The sequence below is a fragment of the Homarus americanus genome, unplaced genomic scaffold (genome assembly GCF_018991925.1).
Source record: "Homarus americanus isolate GMGI-L3 unplaced genomic scaffold, GMGI_Hamer_2.0 scaffold46197, whole genome shotgun sequence".
NCBI classification, from domain to species: Eukaryota; Metazoa; Arthropoda; class Malacostraca; order Decapoda; family Nephropidae; genus Homarus; species Homarus americanus.
The window spans coordinates 6,173,435-6,194,885 of record NW_024723050.1 but is presented as its reverse complement, the minus strand read 5'-3'; the positions used below and the strand labels follow the sequence as shown (position 1 = coordinate 6,194,885).

The following is a 21,451-nucleotide window of genomic DNA, read 5'->3' as shown; positions in this document are numbered from 1 at the left end:
CATGGGAGGAGGAGGTAGTGTGGAGTGACCCTTTACGTCATCATGGGGAGGAGGAGGGTAGTGTGGAAGTGACCTTGTTACGTCATCATGGGGTGGTACTTACGTGAACCATTAAGTTACACAACCATGTAGTCACCATCACGCATTAGATGTACCCGCGACCACCGTCCTGTTGTTGTCATGGTGATAAGCGTTTTTTTATGTTACATTGTATTGGTGTATTATTGTATGAATAATCACACTCTTGGAGGGTTGTAGTGATTGTTTTTTTTTTGTAAAGTTTTCTTGGTTGTAAAAGTATCATATATTGTTGTTGAATGTTGTTAGAATGTTCATATACAGTCTTAGCGAGGTAGAGGGTGTTAGTACTTACCAAGTGTAATTAACAACTGTGTTATGTTTGTCAACCATGGGAGTTACCGTGTTCTTCCCACAACCCCACCCTTCTCTCTCCCTTACCATACTGTACAGTCGTGAACAGAAGTCCTGTCGCCCTTCTGCTCCACGAACCCTGAGATTCAGACTCATGAATCCGAAGCATTTATGGGCAGCATAATGCACCAGTGTTTACTGCTTCGGGTTCATGAGTCTGAATCTCTTGGTTCGCGGAACAGCACAAGGGGCGACAGGACTTCTGTTCACGACTGCATACATTGTTTAGACCCAAATTTCGCCCAGGTCTTCCGTTATTTTTTCCTCGCCTCCAGAAAGTTTGATATTTTGGTGTTCGTTTTAATGGTCTTTGTCACTGTGATAGATTTGAAAACAGGAGAGGGTGTCCTGTTATCCTGTCGTCTCTGGCAGGATATATAGAAATAGTACCCTTTCCTTGTGCGTGTGTGCGCGTCCGTCTGTCTGTCTTTCCTTCCTTCCTTCTTTATGGGCATCTTATGAACGCAATAAATCTAAGTAAACATAGGGATTTTTACTGAAACTTAACCTGTTTATGAAAGCCAACAAGAACTCTGAGGAGTTCGGTAATCAGTTTACTTAAGGCAGTTGTGGTCCTTGTTGTGTGTGACGAAGGTGACCATTGTGTCCTAGAGGTCAGGCTTTGCATTGCTGTTTTGTTTTTTAAATTCTTTTGATAGTTCGGGGACATGCCGTTATTTTTTTCTACTTCTTTAAAAGTGTGTGTCTGGTAGAGGTGCCGTTTGTGTACAATGACGCTTGTTGTACAAGATCTCTTTTCCGTGGCTCCATCACTCCTGTTGAGGACCTCCCCTCTGTGCTAGTGCCCCAGATCCTGTAGGTGCAACACACACAGTGTCCCGTGAATTACTGCTTCCTGTACATTGTAACCATTCTCATAATGGTCCGCATTGGGCGGAACCACCATGTCAGTCCTTCCTCCCATCTGTCACACCTCCGTAGGATTGATTTCCAAACAAGTCTTGAGAACACCTTTATTATTATATTGTGTCGGTACTTTATTGCAGGACCTCATTTATAACGGAGTCCTCGACTCACAGGCTTTGATATTGACTTTAATTGACTACAATATATCATAGCTTCTGCTCCAAGGCTTCGTCTTGATTCCGTTCATGCCGCTAAAGTTCTTCCATCTTAGAAGTGATATCATCCATGTTATTTGATGCTTTTCAAAATTAGTAAGATTACACTAAGGCTTCAGACAAGTTTGATTTTCCCGAGTGTGAGGACCTGTGCGGTTTAGTTATTAATGAAGTTCAACGGGACCGTTCACAAAGCACACGCCTGTACTGTACCTGTACTTCCAAACCGTGGCGTAAAAAATCACGCCGAACGTTCTAGAATTCTTCATATGGCAATGGAGTACTTTAGACGAGCATGAGTTTCCCACGCTTCAGTTGTCTTGCGTCTCTGGAAGGGGATGGAAGTGCCTCTGATTTTTTTTGTCAGAGGTAGGCGAACTGAAGCATGAAAAACACACCCGTATTGAACGCGTGACTTCTGCGCGCGACAAAATCACTCTTGTGAAGCGTGCCTTACAGAGGGAAGAAAATATTGCTTCTTGTTTACAAAATTATGTTGTGTTATGTAAGGTTATAATTGTCCAAAATTAGATAAAAGGCGAGGAGGTGGCAGAGTATCGTGGCTGGTATTGAGTGGCCACAGAATAAGGAAAACGGTTTATAGCAATTCTTTACCATTTACTAATAATGTTTTATGAGCTCGTTGTCGTTGCACGAATATTTTTTGTTATTTCTTGAATTTTTTCTCAATGGCTAGACATTGTTTTGTTATTAAAATTTTTTATAGATATTTTTGTCGTTGCTAAACTTGTGTGTAGGTATATTGACCAGCACAGTATACAGTAGATAGTCTTCATGTTATATATTTTCAATTGCAACCATTACTTGAAGGTGTGTCTCTGTTGAGGTTGTAGCTATGGTAATGGTGGGAACACATTGACCTGAAACAAGCACAAATATTTGCCGAGACAAGTCCTGTGTTCAAAGCTGCTTGACATTTATTTGATTTACGTAAATATATTGAACGGCAATTTTGGTGTAGTTTAACACGCATGATTTACTTGATTTTAATATATCAGAATTGATAACTAAGTGAAGGTTGAAACCGAGGTCAGGCTAGAACAGTGCCCTAGTAGTTGTGAGGGTAAGTAATAGTGGCAGGGGGAAGTGTAGGTGGTGTATCAGCGGCACCAACATGCCCGATCTCACCTTCCTGCTGCGGGGAATGAGGTTGGCATGTCAAGGTCTACGTTCGAACCATAATAGTAAGTCATACTGGCAGATGACTGCTGGTGTGAGGGGCACCCACCACCTCACCTTGGCGTAATCCCCATTACTTATTAAGTTCGTTAGAAATTCATCGCAGCTGTCCTGATTCATTCCAACCATCTGGAGGCTTCAACCAGAAGTTATCAGCCTCGGGGATTTTAGTCGGAAAAGTTTGTGAGAGTTATATAAACTTTGCTCATTCATCACTTATTTTAGGGGAAAACATTTTCACCTTCCGACAACGAGGTGAAAAGGGTTACTAGTTCCGCCTTATATATATATCTCTCTCTCTCTCTCTCTCTCTCTCTCTCTATATATATATATATATATATATATATATATATATATATATATATATATATATATATATATATATATATATATATATATATATATATGCTGATAACCACAAGGAAAAAGAAAACACGAAGTTCCCAAGCGCTTTCATGTAATTCACATCTTCAGGGGTGAGTACAGACTAAGGAGAAGTACAAAACAAGGTGTATATTATTATTATTATTATTATTATTATTATTATTATTATTATCATTATTATTATTATTATCATTATTATTATTACATTTTCGCCCCCTGGGCCCCGATGTAGGTCAGTGACCTGTGCCTGTGATAATCCCCGTAAAAAAAGAAAAAAGAAAAAAAGAAAAGTAAAAGTATTTTAATGATCAATATACCATTACTCAAATTCATGTTGACGGATTCGGTATGAATTTGAGTAATGGTATATACAAACTGGATAATTTCGTAATTAAGAAGATTTGTAACCAGGTGAGAAGGTTTGGTCACCTTACCCTCTGACCTGACTACCAACCGTTGCGGTGCTTTTTAAAGATTAGTATGGTCATTACCTAATACCTGACCATTGTGGACCTGGTCTCACCCTCCTCTGTATATATACACCTTGTTTTGTACTTCTCCTTAGTCTGTACTCACCCCTGAAGATATGAATTACACGAAAGCGCTTGGGAACTTCGTGTTTTCTGCTTTCCTTGTGGTTATCAGCATACTGTATACCTGGATCACGCGCACCTACAGTGATTTACTTATCTTTCTACATAGTCCCAGAGGAAAAAATATCTTTTATTTTTCACAATAAAAGTTTAAAATCTTTAAGGTCAGTTATAATCACCCGGCAGAGAGAGCACACACGATATACACTATATAATACGAGTATATGGTATACATTTAATATTTAATATAAATATGTGTTTGTGTGTGAATAAAATGAAACGTAGCAGACAGGTTGGACGTTGACCATAGTTGATTAGATCCAATTTTGGATTATAATTATAATTTAAAGGTTACAAGTGACGCCACACCCTCCTCTTGGGTATTGTTACGACGGTCGTATTATGGTGATGTGTATTGTTCTTAAGGTTTTGATATTACACACACACACACACTATGTCTGTCTGTCTGATTTTTAAACATCATATTGATAGTTCATAGTTACATTTACTAGTAAGTTAATCAATTTCAAGATTGGAATACTTCTTGTACAAGTCAAAATCTAATTAAACTAGACTTTGGTACAGGTGGGGTAGTTCACGTAGTACTCTCTCTCATATGTGTGTGTATGTGTGTACACATATTCTTCAGAGCAACCAGTAGTTAAATGAATATGTGGAACGTCTTAAAGTTAGTTTTCACTCATCGGTCCAGACTCACACACTGGTATACTGAACATGACAGTTCGGGTTTCTATTATGTTCTGTTATTATTACGCTCAGCAATACCAAGTAAGTCCGCCATTATCAAGTTAGTGACAGTGACTTACACACGAATTACACCGGATATTAGAAACCATTTTCTTATGAGGTTTGTCAGTAGAGTTGGATTATTGGGTAGTGATGGAGAAGTGGAGTTAGTCGTTGTTCCCTCGTGATGCTGTGATCAGAAATGTCAGTAGTTAGGGCAAGCTAGTACAGGAAACACACACACACACACACACACACACACACACACACACACACACACATATATATTCTGTGTGTGTGTGTGTGGCCGTGTACATCAGTAGTTTGTTTGTCGATGTGTTTGTCAACTTGATGGAGAATGTCACAAACAAATTATATTTCACTCATTAATATATTATTTCAGTCACGATTTCTTGGTGTTGTCGGAGTGAGAGTGTTGCGGGGAACACTTCTGTACACTCATTAGCCACAGTGAGACACTAGTGTATAGAATGCTATTTTTATTAGGAATATAACTAGGTGCGTTAATATCTACATCTTGGTAGTTACTATATGATACACATAGTATTACAATGTATAATAATAGGTTATATGTCTGATATACAGTGTATGATATGCGTTACAGTAGACATCCAATATAGTCATAACAATGAGTCCTCGTTAGAGATAATTAACTGGCAGTTCTTTAGGGAGTATTGACGTCCACGGTACGGGCTACAGGTGGGTAGACTGCTGGTGAGGGGTGTGTTGTCAGGAGGCTGACACAGGGATCAGCGAGGGGTGTGTGTTGTCAGGAGTCTGACACAGGGATCAGCGAGGGGTGTGTGTTGTCAGGAGGCTGACACAGGGATCAGCGAGGGGTGTGTGTTGTCAGGAGTCTGGGACACAGGGATCAGCGGGGGTGTGTTGTCAGGAGGCTGACACAGGGATGTGTGTGTTGTCAGGAGGCTGACACAGGGATCAGCAGGGGTGTGTGTTGTCAGGAGGCTGACACAGGACTCAGGAGGCAGGGATGGGGTGTGTGTTGTCAGGAGGCTGACACAGGGATCAGCGAGGGGTGTGTGTCAGGAGGCTGACACAGGGACAGGGGTGTGTGTTGTCAGGAGGCTGACACAGGGACAGGTGTGTGTTGTCAGGAGGCTGATGTGTGTCAGGAGGCTGACACAGGGATCAGGGGTGTGTGTTGTCAGGGCTGACACAGGGCAGGGGTGTGTGTTGTCAGGATGACACAGGGCTCAGGAGGCTGACACAGGGTTGTTGCTGACACAGGGATCTCGAGGGGTGTGTTGTTGTCAGTGTGTGCTGTCACTGACACACGGGCTAGTGAGGGGTGTGTTGTCAGGTGTCTGACACACGGGCTAGTGAGGGGTGTGTGTTGTCAGGTGTCTGACACAGGCTAGTGAGGGTGTGTGTTGTCAGGTGTCTGACACACGGGCTGAGGGGTGTGTGTTGTCAGGTGTCTGACACACGGGCTGGTGAGGGTGTGTGCTGTCAGGTGTCTGACACACGGGCTAGTGGGGTGTGTGTTGTCAGGTGTCTGACACACGGGCTAGTGAGGGGTGTGTGTTGTCAGGTGTCTGACACACGGGCGTTGTCTGACACAGTGATGTGACACACGGGTGAGGGGTGTGTCAGGTGTCTGACACACGGGCTGTCAGGTGACACACGGGCTGGTGAGGGGTGTGTGTGTGATCGAATAAGTGGACTGTACAGTATTTCGAAAAATATAACTCACTATATGTCTACTGAAGACTTGAGTAATGTTCAAATATGGGGTTTGTGTGTGTACTGTTGGGTAACGAAGTGAAGAAGCTTGGGACGGGAGGAAGGTGGTGGAGGTGTGGATAGGGGTGCTGTGTGGAGCAGGACACGTAAGCTCTAGAAGGACTGGACTTAACTGCCGTGTTGGACGGGCTTGGGTTGAGCTTCTTGTTGTGGCTGGTGTTGAGCAGGCCTGGGTCAACCTACACTTTATAAACATGGTGATAGAAAAGAAGCCGCGTTCAATAAAGGTGTGAGCTTTGGGCAGAAGTGAACACTTTTGGGGGGGGGGTTAACAAAGTGAAAGAAAATTTAAGAGACTAATCGAAGCCTTGAAGGTTTGAATGGGGCTAAACTGAGGCTTAAAGTTTGGATACCAGCGAACAAAACTTCCAGGGCTTGGGCCTATTGAAAATTTTGAATAATTTTCATGAGGCTGAAGAAAATTAAGAAAGCTTGAGTGGGGCTATACATTGCTTCAAGGACTTTAAATTTGGGGGATTAAACAAAGCTTAGAGGACGTGGAAGGATAAACGAAGCCGTCAGGTCTTATGTAGGGATGAACAAAGCTACTTTATGTTTCATATAATTTAATAGTAAACCAAGTGTACAGGACTGTGGTAGGCAGAGTGCGTGAACAGAACTACTGTACGTGGGTGAGGCTGAGTAGAGCAGTGAGGTGCTTGTGTAGGTAAAACAGAATTAGAGAAGATAGAGTGTGGGCTCAAGAAAACTAAGCTTTGATGAGACTGAACAAAACTACATAGGTTTACGGTTAAGCTTAGGAGAACATGTCAGGGGTTCACAGTAGGTAAGATATTGACTTTGGAACCTGTGTGTATATTTATGTAATGCGACGATTGTGGTGTGTGTTTGGGCCACAAAAATCCAGGTGTTTTGGGAAAGATATACTGTACATCTCTCCAACACCTGAAAATTATTCAAGTTAAAGGTCAGGGATTGAAAGGTGGCATAACACGGATTGTTTGGGCCGGAGACACCCTGTAAACGTCTTCTTTACGCGCTTGCGCTCAAACATACACAGGGTCCAAAAAATGGTATAGTGACTACTTTAAACCCCTTGTTTGACCCCTAAGTGAAAGTTCTATCAGACTAGTGGTTAGTTAACACAGCTACGTTTGTTTAGTGAGATTGAACAATTAGGATTTAAGAGGCTAGACGCGTGTGTTTCACAGTTACCATGGGGTGTACAGGCTTGACCCATCGAGACTGATATCGGTGAAAAACTGCCAGACATATGAAAGAGTAATTACTGTATGCACTCGCTGTAGGCTTATGTAATATATCCATTACTATCATTCTCCACATGTGGTCATATCTTCTTCACTACCTTCAGTCCACCTGGTCTCGTTACCATCAGGTTAGGTGTAGTTTAGAAGCATTATTTATTGCTCCAGTGTTGAGACCACACCTTCGCTTGTGTAAAACCTTTTTTCAACCCATTTCATTCACATCACAGTTTGGTAGCCGTGGCCGGGCTCCACCGCCATGCAGCTGTTGAATGTACATTACTCATCTGTCCACACGGACAAGGCTTTTGGGTGCCCGCATTAACCCACTATTTGTAATCTGTCAACCACAGGACTTTGATATACTTTTTGGAAATATTCTTGTTTTTCCAACTACTCCATTACACTAAGATACTAACTTACTAACGTGATCCGTGCTGTAGTGAATAGTGTACTCTCTACCTAGTGAATTTACCTATCCTCACCCAGCCTCAACATAGACCTGATATCCTAACAAACTTGCCTCTCGTGTGGCTCACACCGCTAGAGCTGGATATTTTTTAACTTGCTCTCTGACAGCATGTCCTGAGTCCCGAGGTTACTACATAGACAGCATGTCATTACTGGTGACTGATCCCTTCTGTTAAGCCTCCATCCCCTTGGTGAGTCGCCGGATGGGAACTAGTCGGCCAGAGCCGTCTACCACGTCCTATCCAGTATAAAGTGGAGAAAATCCTAACGCCAGAGCAAACACAGATCCTGGTAGCTGCCACAGGTCGCTTCTTTCCAGTATTGGGTAAGTCAACCACGAGAAGTGCTCCCAACAGACGTCGAGGAGTTGTAGGTCATGGTGGTGGGTGTGAAGGAGTCGGGTGTGGGGACCCTGGCTGGATGCTCACACAAACTCGATGGAGTAGTCGGCGCTGAAGCCCTTCACGTCCACGGCGTATTTGTTGTCTGCCTGACACTCATAGTAGCCGGCGTCCATCTGAGTGGCTGGGTCGATCTCCATCTTGCTTTTGATGGACACCTTGCCTTCCTTCCACTCATGCACCTGTGGACATACAGCTCATTACCTTTATGATTTAGGTGAACTTATGTCACTATGACCTAAGTTTTGGTGCCAAACACCAAAGTGCTCTAAACAATCTCGTTGTGCACAACATTTGCAGTCTTGGCTGACTGATTCTGGGATATTTGACTAATCTCGACGTTTCCTGGATACTAATAGTACAGGGAAGCAATTCATAATTTGTTTGTACAGTATATCATAGAATAACCGGAAAATTAATTTACCTTTAGAAAGTTATACCAATATTATGTATACTGTATAGTGTGAACGTCTCTACGGTGACAACACGCCACATTTAAGTACCTTGTTCACTCGTGACGTTATAGGAAAATTAAGTGGTGTATTGTTCAGATATTATACGTTAACAGTGTATGTTATAAACCCAGTAAGTGGTCTGTAAGTGTGTGGTGGTTTACGGCACAACAAACATTTATATCTTGACACACCCATCATTGTTTTGCTACTGTCATTTTAAATCCCATTTTTCTTCATCCAACTGTAGATCACCTTTGTGTAAAATTACAGAAAACAAAGTACATAAAGTTTTTATAAACATTATGGGAAAATGGTAATTAATTATAAAGACTTTGATCTCGAAATTTAAAACAAAAATGGTGAATTTCAGATTTTAAAATTACTCTCATATGAAAACTGTTCATTAATTAGTCAATTAATAGGGCTGGAAAGGTTATGATTGGTCACATTACCTTAAGTTATACATGGACTAAAATATAATTCTGACTTTTGTCCACTCCTCTACTATACAAACTAACTAAACATTAAACAAGTGACAATTTGGCCGAGTGTAAGAATTAGAGTAAAGTGACCGATTTCTCTCCATTTTTCACCGAGAATTGTTTACTGTGTGGGTAAGATTTAACGTTGGACAAGAACACCTTCCTTTCTTTTCCTTCGTCTATCGGTATTACTGAGATATACTTCAACTGGCTCACAATGATACCCTTTCCTGGCTCGAGGAGGATCTTTGACATGGTTGAAAATCCCTTTTCGGGCAGTGAGACTGACCTGGATGTGGGTAATGTCTCAGCGGGCGGATATTGTTGTAAATTCTAGCCAGGGAATGAATGGTAAGTGTGCAGAGGAAACGTTTTTATTGGTGCACACACTCGCCTAGAAGTGGTAATGTCTATAAAATAGAACCTAGTGATTATTCTAAAGACTGAGCAAGTAATGGCAATGTCTTTGGGTGGAACCTAGAATGATGCAAAGATTGACTGGTAATAGTAACAGTTTGTAGCTGGAACCTTGTGATTTGTGTTGAGCCTGACCTTGAAGTGGTAAAGTGTGTGCAGTAGGAGCACTTCACCTGTGTGAGGACTAACCTGGAAGAATGAATGGGCGTAAAGCTCGATGCCGTCCTTAAACCAGGTGATGACTGGACGAGGTTCTCCCTCAGCCTTGCACATGAAGACAATCTTGCGGCCCAGTACATACTCCGACTCGAAGTGAGACCAAATTGTGATCTTGGCACCCTGCGGACCATCCAGAGAGTTACGCCAAAATATCAAGTTCCTTCTACGTCTCTATTAATATATTTAAATAAGGGAATATATTGTTTTATATGAATGTGTTGTAATACAGAGACTAGACATAACTTGAATGGTGGAATTAAATGACACGACGAGAAAGATAAAGAGAACTTAAGAAAGTGAAAGGAATAGAGAAACAACTGTAAAGATGGTCCATGTGTGGTGTAGCGGTCGGTCTAGAGGTAACTAAGATGTACTGTACTGTACTTTACCCACTAGTGGATAACGTACAGGATGGGTATGTACAGTCTCGTTCATGATTCTTCGAACACTGCTGGAGACAGCTGGCAACTCAAGGCCGTTTGTTTACTATAGTACGCAGTAAAAATTATGATAAATGTAAAAGTGATCGGTGATTGGTTACTTAGTTCCCCGTTGCTTAATTAATGGTTGGGCTTTGCTGTTTCGTATTATATTATACTACGTACTTTAGTAAACAAATGGCCTTGAGTTGCCAGCTGTCTCCAGCAGTGTTCGAAGAATCTTGAACGAGACTGTACATGTGGGTGATCAATGGTTCTGAACTGCACATTGTAGTTATGTTTTACTTATAATAGAGTATAAGTAATTACATCTTGACAATTCCACCAATGCAGTATCTTAAATACTCGTAGCATTGTATTGGTTATATTGTCGTAAATAAAACTGATGGTTTTATAGAGATATCGGTTACGATTATTAAATTTTTCCTCGGCCATAAACTTATTAATATGCATGTATAAGTTAGCTAGAAAATGGAAGATAACAATTATTATGCACACAATAGTATATTTGTTATTTTCCCACAGTGTGACACAGATTGCTGTGCTGTTCACTGTTATAACAGACACCCACTTTTGCTTTTCATTATTATTATTATTATTATTATTATTATGGATTTTATTATATAATATTTATAATAATAAATTATATTCATATTGACATTTATAAGGCAGCAAGTATGAGTTAGTAGTTTGTTACTTTATCAGGCGCTGGTACTAGTTAATTACTAACTTAAGCCCGACGACCGACTCAGCAGTTGTTGGTTTCTGTCTTTCTGTGTGTGTGTGTGTGTGTGTGTGTGTGTGTGACAAACGAACAGACCGCTTTCGGTGGGTCGAATGTTGGAGACATTTTGTAAAGGTTAGTTATTGTTCAGTGTTGGAGGTGACAGTAAGAGTGGTGGTCGAGGCTGGGGTTGATGACCACCCTAGTTGCTGGCGAGGAAGATATGACCATGTCAGTGACACAGTACAGACCAAACCTTCTCTGACATGATTTTATGAATGGAGTCTGTTGACTGTTCGTCATTAATGTTTTCTTAGCGTGAGATTAGCGTGATGATGTATGCCGAGGGTGTGTCCGTGCCGACTTGTTGTGAGTGAGTCTCTGTACGTCGACATAAATCCTGCAAGCAAGAAATGTCGTTTATTATAAATACCAAATATTAATAACAGTATTTGTTCTCTTGAATAACTGGATTACATTCAAGCGGTTTTATAGTAAATTATATGATAACCTTTCTACGGTAACCACAGCGTTCAAAATGCCACGACCAGGAGAGCAAGACTGTTGCTAGCTAGACGGTATTTGTCGTTAACAAATGTTTTATGTTTTTATGTTAGTTATATATCATTAACCCTTTGAGACGTAAGTTGTTTAGTGAAGACGAGTGGTTACTCATTATTTCTCTACATATTCAGAGTATAAGAAACAGCCATGTGTATTTGTGAGCGACTACAACTAGTCAGTCAGTAGTGTTGAACCTCATCCAAGTTCTGAACAGCACCTATCTTGTTGTCAGAGTCAGTGGCCTCAGACGTCACGGACGACGCCTGGTCGTCTGACAACATATAACGGAGCTCTTAACAAAAACTTATTAATAGTTTCCCTAAAAGAGGAGGCGGCTAAGGTATCATCTTGGGTAGTGGCGATCGTCGCTCTTGATCAAGTGAGTCCGCACTCCTCCCAAGTAATTATTTTCTTTGCTCTTATATCTCGCTCTAGCTCTAATCTATGTTGCTGGTGCTCGCGTTGGTGATTGAAAATATTCCTACGTTAAATTTTACTCCTAAAATGGAGAATTTATAATCCGTCTACCGCGATTATTTAAGCTTTAGCGAGAGGATAATGACTTTTTTTGGGGGAGGGGGGGCACTCCCCTACATCCTTGTGTAAGGTGAAGCGCAGAAGAGTTTACAGTGCCCAACAGGGAAGCATGCTAAGTTCATGCTTGCCTTTATGTCTCATGAGTTAAGGGCGTAGAAGCTTGAAGAGTCAAGGGAATAGAAGCCTGAAGAGTCAATGGTTTATGTCAAGTTATTGGAAGCTCCAACAACTTGTCCCTGAATACGAATTCGCATCTTTCGATTTACACCAGGTACCTACTTTACTGCTAGGTGAACAGGGACTAATGGGGGCTAGGAAGTATGTCCAAACAACTTCCACCGGCCCGAGAATCGAACCCGTGACATCTCGCTTGCGAAGGCAAGAGCGGTACCACTCAACTACCAGCACCCCCAATGGCGAAAATACCTCCAACTTATACAGACTCGGTCATAAGTAGATAGGTTCTTTCATCCCATGTTAAAATTGGAATAGTTAACCTGCTAATTTTTGAGAATTGGAATCCAGTTTGGCAAGAAAAAATGGACTCAAATTTAAGGCAGCTTATTGTTATATTAGTAACATACTGTTGTTTGTTATTCCGGCTGAGTGTTTTACTTTTTTTTTCTACAGCTCATAGTTGCAGCAGCCATTGACGGATGGCAGTAATACTCTGCGACGATTTTTTTAACTTAACCAGAAATCCTGTTTGAGAATAAAGCAAAAGATATGAATAGCAACCTAACCTAACACCGCCCTAACTCACACCACCCTAACCTAACACCGCCCTAACTCTCACCACCCTAACCTAACACCACCTAACCTAACACCGCCCCGCTCACCACCCTAACCTAGCACCCTTTCTTTCCACCCACCTAGCCTAGCACCCTAGCTAACATCTTTTCTTCTTTGCTCCACCCTAACTCCACACCTAACCTGCTTGCCACCTGGCCTAACACCACCCTAACCTAGCACCACCCTAACCCCTGCTTTGCCTAACTCACAGCCGCCTAGCTTCTTCCCTAGCCTAGCACCACCCTGGCTGCACCACCCTAGCTTCTTTGCCCTAGCTCCCAGCCGCCCTAGCCTGCTTGCCACCTTCTTCTGCTTGCTTGCCACCCTAGCCTAGCACCACCTGCTTTACCCCTTGCCACCCTAACACCCACCTAGCACCACCCTTTAATCTTTCAGCACCACCTATTTCCACCGCCCTATCTAACACCACTCTGTCTAACACCACATATCCTAGCACTACCTATCTAACTCCACCTATCTAACACCACCTATCTAACACCACTCCTTCCTAACACCACCCTATCTAACTTTCCACTCTGTCTAACACCACCTATCTAACACCACCTATCTAACACACTCTATACTTTACCTATCTAACACCACTCTGTCTGCTTACCACATATCTGCTTACCACCTATCTAACACCACTCTGTACAACACACCTATCACCCTCTGTCTAACACCCACATATGCTATACCTATCTAGCTGCCCTTATCTGTACTCTGTCTGTACCCTATCTAACACCTCTGTCCTAACACACATATCTAACACCACTCTGTCTAACACCACCCTATTTAACACTACACTATACTACCCTTCCCTTTAACACCACCCTATCTAGCTCACCTATCTAACACCTCTGTCCTAGCACACCTATCCTATTGCCACTCTGTCTAGCACCTGTATCCTGCTCACCTATCTAACACTACCCTTGCTAACACTACCCTTGCTAACACCACCCTATCTAACTCCACCCTATCTAACATCACTCTGTCTAACACCACCCTATCTAACACCACTCTGTCTAACACCACCTTATCTAACACTACCCTATCTAACACTACCCTTGCTAACACCACCCTATCTAACACTACCCTATCTAACTCCACCCTATCTAACACCACCCTATCTAACACCACTCTGTCTAACACCACCCTATCTAACACCACTCTGTCTAACACCACCTTATCTAACACCACCCTATCTAACACTACCCTATCTAACACTACCCTTGCTAACACTACCCTTGCTAACACCACCCTATCTAACTCCACCCTATCTAACATCACTCTGTCTAACACCACCCTATCTAACACCACTCTGTCTAACACCACCTTATCTAACACTACCCTATCTAACACTACCCTTGCTAACACCACCCTATCTAACACTACCCTATCTAACTCCACCCTATCTAACACCACCCTATCTAACACTACCCTATCTAACACCACTCCTATCTAACACCCACTCTGTCTAACACCTCACCTATCTAACACTCACTCCTATCCAACACCACCTCATCTTAACACTACCCTATCTAACACCAATTCTATCTAACACCACCCTATCCCACACACTAAACTCTATCCGCAACACACTACCCTATCTAACACTCAGCCCTATCTAACACTACCCTTTGCTAACACTACCCTATATCTAATACTCACCCTTTACACACTACACCCCATCTAACATCACACCTTACACCACCTTTACCTAACACTACCCCATCTAACACTCACTCCCTATCCAACAACACCACCCTATCTCACACTACCCTATCTAACACTACTCCTATCCAACACTACCCTATCCAACACTACCCCATCCAACACGACCCTATCTAACACCAATTGCTAACACCAATCTTATCTAACACTCTCCTATCTAAACACTCAATTCTATCCAACACTCATCTATATCTAACACCACCTCATCTAACACTACCCTCATCCAACACCACTCCATCCAACACTCATCTTGTTCCACCACTACCCTATCTAACACTACCCTTGCTAACACTACCCTATCTAACACTACCCTTGCTAACACTACCCTATCTAACACTACCCTTGCTAACACTACCCTATCTAACACTACCCTTGCTAACACTACCCTTGCTAACACTACCCTATCTAACTCTACCCTATCTAACACCACACTTGCTAACACTACCCTATCTAACACTACCCTATCTAACACTACCCTATCTAACACTACCCTTGCTAACACTACCCTATCTAACACTACCCTATCTAACACTACCCTATCTAACACTACCCTTGCTAACACTACCCTTGCTAACACCACTCTGTCTAACACCACCTTATCTAACACTACCCTATCTAACACTACCCTTGCTAACACCACCCTAACACCACCTTCTCACTACACCATACTTAGTATATGTAAAATTAGTTTAGTGTTAGTTAAGGTGGTGTTAGTTATGGTGTGTTAAGGTATAGTGTTGTGTGGGCCGTCATTAGTGTATAGTGGCAGGTGATGTTGTCTTGTGGGAGTGTACTGAGAGACACACTTGGCAGTAATTGGTGTCAAGTGTGTGAAGACTTTTTCGCCCCCATGAATCTCTTAACAATAGTGAGACAGAGTGTTTTTGGCTCTCTCGAAGCTTGTTTTTGTTTATTTTTATTTTTGGGTTTTTGTTTAAGTCTCGATGTATGTGTGTGTGTATGTGTGTCTGTGTGCGCGCGCTTGTTTAGATACGTTTATGAGTACGAGTTTGTTTGCACTTGTGCGGGTGTGTGTTTGTGTAGCGCGTTTTAAAGGTGACAGTCTAAGAAAGAGGAAACAGAAAGTCGTGAGAAAATATTCTATGCTACACTTTAATGTGTTTTATCAGGAGTGTGACGTAACAGACGTATTAACAGCTGGTGTTGAGTTTATTGGTACAGTGTTGAGTATTATGGTACAGATAAAACATTCTTATTGATGATAGACTTTCAATCAGCCGTCAGTTATATCACAGTTATATCACAGTTATATCACAGTTATATCACAGATCTTGTGCAAACATTTTCTAGTGATCACTTAGGTGTCCGTGACTTACGAGCCGAGCTTAACACTATAGTTCATGGTGCAACTAATTTGACAGATAGTGTGTTGCTGACTAGTTACGTGGTTAGTTATTATCGATGATGATGTCTGGCTAATTTTCATTTTATTGGACTATATAGTTTCAAGAAATATATAGGAATATCCTGAAAATCTTGTGTAAATAAGGCGGGCAAACGATATTGGTCTTCCTAGAGGTGGTCACTGTCAGTTATGGTGTGGCTGTTGGCAGCTGGAGGATGGGTCGTTGTCACACCTTTACTGCTAAACTTTATACCAATACTTTGTTACATCTTGTTAATCAACAGTTCGCTATCCCCTTTTAAAAGGGAGGTATTCCATTCTTGATCTACTGTCTTTTTTACCTTAAACGACCAATATTTCCCAACTTCATGTTATCATCCATATCAAGTATGGGTGAACACAGTTGTCTACAGTTTCCTCACTTATTATTGTAATGGAAGAAGTTTGTGATAACGGGATAAGTACAATGCAGTAATCTGTACCTGAAGTCGAGTGGTACAGTCTCGTTCAAGATTCTTCGAACACTGCTGGAGACAGCTGGCAACTCAAGGCCGTTTGTTTACCATAGTACGTAGTATAATATACAGTAATACGAAACAAAAAACCCCAACTATTTAATTAAGCAACGGGGAACTAAGTAACCATTCACCGATCACCTTCACATCTATTCATAATTTTTACTATGAACTATAGTAAACACAAACGGCCTTGAGTTGCCAGCTGTCTCCATCAGTGTTCGGAGACTGTACATGTGTCTCTCCCCTCGTATGTAAAAAAATCGTGCATTGACAGTTCATGAGTACTTGGGATGACATGACTCGTCGATGAAGTATTTATTCATTTGAAGTATGAGTTCAGGCAGTATGAACTCTGATATCTTCGTAATGAAAATGTGACACATGATTCTAGCCCTTCATGACTCGGCAACTCATGTCTGGTGTTTTTGATAAGATATATTTGTTCTGGACCGAAAAAATTATTTGAATAATATACTGTAAGGAGTAAGAAACAGGTGTTTGTTCCATTATGCTGACAGCTTAATGCATACTCTAGAGGAGGCAGGGGGACGGTTATGGTGGTGACCATCTTGTGGATAAGACCACAAGTATAAGAGAGGAACCCAACACAATGATGACTACTCACACCTGTCCCCTCACCTTTATGCCATTCAATATGTACACATGAACTGTAGGGACGCACTGCCCGCTTGAGACTTGATCATTATTTCATCTAAGTCATTATTAATATAGGTAATGCAAGGTAAGATAGACCCCTCGTCCTGCCTCCAAATATTGTTTTCTAAATGTTTCTTTCTTGTTACAGGTAAGGATGACCGTGACCCAGGCGAGAGGTTGTGAGTACCTTTATTTTGTGTTCTTCAGTCAGTTATGGTCAGTGTTCTTAATGTCACCCATGCTGAGTCTGTGGGTAGGGGGTGTTTGTAGGTGGTCTTACAATTATGGATGCATTTTGTTGAGACTTATTAGTACGTGTCACCTCACCCACACGACGATGAGTGTTTCGTGCAGGTACAGTGTCAGGTTCACAGTCACTACCCGAGAGCTCCACTGTGCTTTGTGTCATACAGTAGTTGTTATTATTATTATTATTATTATTATTATTATTATTATTACACAGTGCTACTCATGCACTCAGCTATTCTCTCACACAAACAACGCAACACAACACAACACAACACAGTAAAGTCAATACCAGTAATCGGATTGTCGTGCAATAAAAATTTTGGGTTTGTTATGTGTAAGCTCCATTGTTCTGTCAGAAAAGCTCCCTTGGTCTGTATATTTTTCCCAATATGTTGACTTAATATTACAGTACGTTGTGTTAGCGTTCAGTGTTATCAACTTCTTGCGTCTTCGTGTGGGGAAGGGTGAGTCTTTCGGTGTATATACTGTAGATATTGTTGTGTGTGTTTTCCTGGTGCTTTTCCCTTTAATTGAACTGTGTTACTTTGATGCTAAATGAACCTACAGTGACCAGTGAAACTACAGTGGTTATTGTGTCTTTGTTCACGTAAAAATATGTGTGTGTGAGTGTGCTTTATGGAAATGTGATGTAAGAAAGGCTTGTTTTGTTTTAAGGTAATAAGTATAAAAAAAAACTCTTGCAAAGTAGTGTGTTTTGACGTACAGTATATCAAGTATTAGGAGTACTGTTGATAACTTGAATCGTGTTATACCTACACACATTAATTAAGTCACGAGGTACAAGTGGAGTGAAAGTGAAGCCTCTGGTAATTGAGTTAGGAATGAGATGGATGTCACTTACGCCATTGTGGTTGTAGTAGGCTCGGCTGTCCTCAGATTTGAACTTGGTGATGCTGCCTCGGTTACTCATGTTCTTGCGTCCTTTCTTGCCGCGGCCTTTGCCCCTCTTGCCTTCGGTGACGCCCACGCTCACCACCAGCACCAGCAGCAGCACCACCCACGCCCAATATGCCTTCATGATGATGCCGCTTGTGCCACGATCACCTCAGGGCCATACACCTGCCGGCATGACACATCGTTACACACTGTCTTAACATACAGTATAACGTGGCCTTACCTGTACCTCCATTACCATCACCATGTTCACCTGGAGTTAAGTGGGTTAGTAGAGGGTTTAAATGTTATTGAGAGTATAAGGACATTGAACTGTAATAAAAAAATTAAATTTGTTGTTAAGCATTATAAATGATAGTGGTTGTTCTACTTCCTTAAGTCGTGGTAGACTTTTCCTGGAGCGGTACGATCAATATATAGTAAATTCTGGTCGATGTATACGGCATTTTTGCTGAATGTTTACATAACTAACCCATGGCAGTGTAGAGTCTCCTCAGTTCATAGGGGTTGGGTGTAAACGGGACTGCCCAGTATGGGCCAATAGGCCCGCTGCAGTTTCCTCCATTCTTATGTTCTTATGTTCTTAGGTCTTCCAATACTCACACTGCACCCTTCCAGTCCTTCCCCTCGTAAACCCAGGATTGAGTGAGTACTTATTCATGACTGGTGTCACTTGTCATGAAAAGTACTGTCAGAACAACAATATGAGACACACACGTCGGAGACATTCCCGGAGGATTTCATGTGTTGAAAGTGAAACAGAAAATGGAAAAAATGAGTAACAGAGATATTGAAAGAAGTAGAGTGAGTGTTGGCAGGAGTCCAGCAGCTGAATGGGTCACACTTATACATGTCTACTATCACACTACCCTGGTCCCACTCTTGATCGTATCACCACTTCCCATTTCAATGACAGGCATCGAGTCTTTGTCCACTCCGACGCCCTCTGAATATTGTTGTTATATGGATATTATTCACCAGGTGTGTTCGGATGTTTGTCTTAGCCTAGCCCAGACTGCCAACCTTTGCCAGCTGTTTCTTTTAAGCTTAACCAGGCTTGTCTTTGGAAACCTAATTGTTGTGGGTCGAGTACCAGGATAGTGCCTTTCGCTTTGAGGCTCGTACAACCTTTCACATACTTAGTGTAGAAAAGAATGTTCACAGCTGGATACGACATAAGAAAATGCTATTTAAAAATTCCATTATCATCAACACAATAATATCAAAGCTTTGTTTATTTGTGGTGTGTATGGACAGTTCTTATTTTACACCAATTAATGGGGTTTCAGCTGGCCAAAAATATCACAAATCCATTGGAAAACACACATGTGATTTTATAGGGGAACCACTTACACGAGTCTAGATATAACATTAATGTGTGTTACTAGGCCCTGGCGGTGTTGTCCTGGTCCACGTACTGCTGGTGTTGTGTGTCAAGCCTACACCACACCCCCTCATCCTGACCCTCATCCTGACCCTCATCCTACAATACCTTCATCCCATACTACAATACCCTCACCCTCATCCTACAATACCTTCATCCCCTACTACAACACCCTCACCCTCATCCTACAATACCTTCATCCCATACTACAATACCCTCACCCTCATCCTACAATACCTTCATCCCATACTACAACACCCTCACCCTCATCCTACAATACCTTCATCCCATACTACAACACCCTCACCCTACAATACCTTCATCCCATACTACAATACCCTCACCCCTCATCCTGCAATACCCTCACCCCATACTACAACACCCTCACCCTCATCCTACAATACCTTCATCCCATACTACAACACCCCTCTACCCCTCATCCTACAATACCTTCATCCCATACTACAACACCCTCACCCTCATCCTACAATACCTTCATCCCATACTACAACACCCTCACCCTCATCCTACAATACCTTCATCCCATACTACAACACCCTCACCCTCATCCTACAATACCTTCATCCCATACTACAACACCCTCACCCTCATCCTACAATACCTTCATCCCATACTACAACACCCTCACCCTCATCCTACAATACCTTCATCCCATACTACAACACCCTCACCCTCATCCTACAATACCTTCATCCCATACTACAACACCCTCACCCTCATCCTACAATACCTTCATCCCATACTACAACACCCTCACCCTCATCCTACAATACCTTCATCCCTTTCGCTTACCCTCACCCTCATCCTACAATACCTTCATCATACTACAACACCCCTCACCCTCATCCTAATACCTTCATCCCATACTACAACACCCTCACCCCTCATCCTACAATGCCTTCATCCCATACTACCTGTGCCCTCACCCTCATCCTCACAATACCTTCATCCCATACTAAACACCCTCACCCTCATCCCTACCAATACCTTCATCTACATACTACAATACCTTCATCCCATACTTCCTGGCTTCCCTCACCCCCATGCTACAATACCCACTCACCCTCATCCTACAATACCTTCATCCTGCTACAACACCCTCACACCCCCATCCTGCAATACCTTCATCCCATACTACAATACCTCACCCTCTGTCCTACAATACCAACCTACACCCCATGCTACCAATACCCTCACCCTCATCCTACAATGCCTTCATCCCATACTACAACACCTCACCCTCATCCTGTACCTTCATCCCATACTACAATACCTCACCCCTCATCCTACAATACTGTTCATCCCATACCCTACAACACCTCACCTCACCCTACAATACCTTCATCCCCTTCTAATACCCTCACCCCTCATCCTGCATCACCTTCATCCCCTTACCATGCCCTCACCCCTCATCCTACAATACCTTCATCCCATACTACAACACCCTCACCCTCATCCTACAATACCTTCATCCCATACTACAACACCCTCACCCTCATCCTACAATACCTTCATCCCATACTACAATACCCTCACCCTCATCCTACAATACCCTCACCCCATACTACAACACCCTCACCCTCATCCTACAATACCCTCACCCCTCATTTTACAACACCATCACCCTCATACCTCCGACACCTGACACCCGAACCT

At 42.2% G+C, this 21,451-nt stretch overlaps 1 protein-coding gene and 1 long non-coding RNA gene across 2 annotated transcripts in view; one reads left to right on the top strand and one right to left on the bottom strand.

The window, feature by feature from the left end:
* The first annotated feature begins 5,464 nt into the window (after positions 1–5,464).
* On the top strand, positions 5,465–6,022 carry LOC121863313. The gene is made up of 3 exons (XR_006088374.1): positions 5,465–5,495; positions 5,767–5,820; positions 5,858–6,022. It is a non-coding gene; the product is annotated as an uncharacterized LOC121863313 (long non-coding RNA).
* Positions 6,023–6,772: 750 nt separating this feature from the next.
* Positions 6,773–21,451, bottom strand: part of LOC121863312 (immunoglobulin domain-containing protein oig-4-like) — a 40,941-nt gene continuing 26,262 nt past the window's right edge. Inside the window, exons 2-4 of the mRNA XM_042361931.1 lie at positions 18,338–18,555; positions 9,865–10,014; positions 6,773–8,503 (exon numbers count right to left, since the gene is read on the bottom strand). Coding sequence (XP_042217865.1) covers positions 8,345–8,503; positions 9,865–10,014; positions 18,338–18,514 — 486 coding nt within the window. The 5' untranslated portion in view covers positions 18,515–18,555 and the 3' untranslated portion in view covers positions 6,773–8,344. The remainder of the gene's footprint in view (positions 8,504–9,864; positions 10,015–18,337; positions 18,556–21,451) is intronic.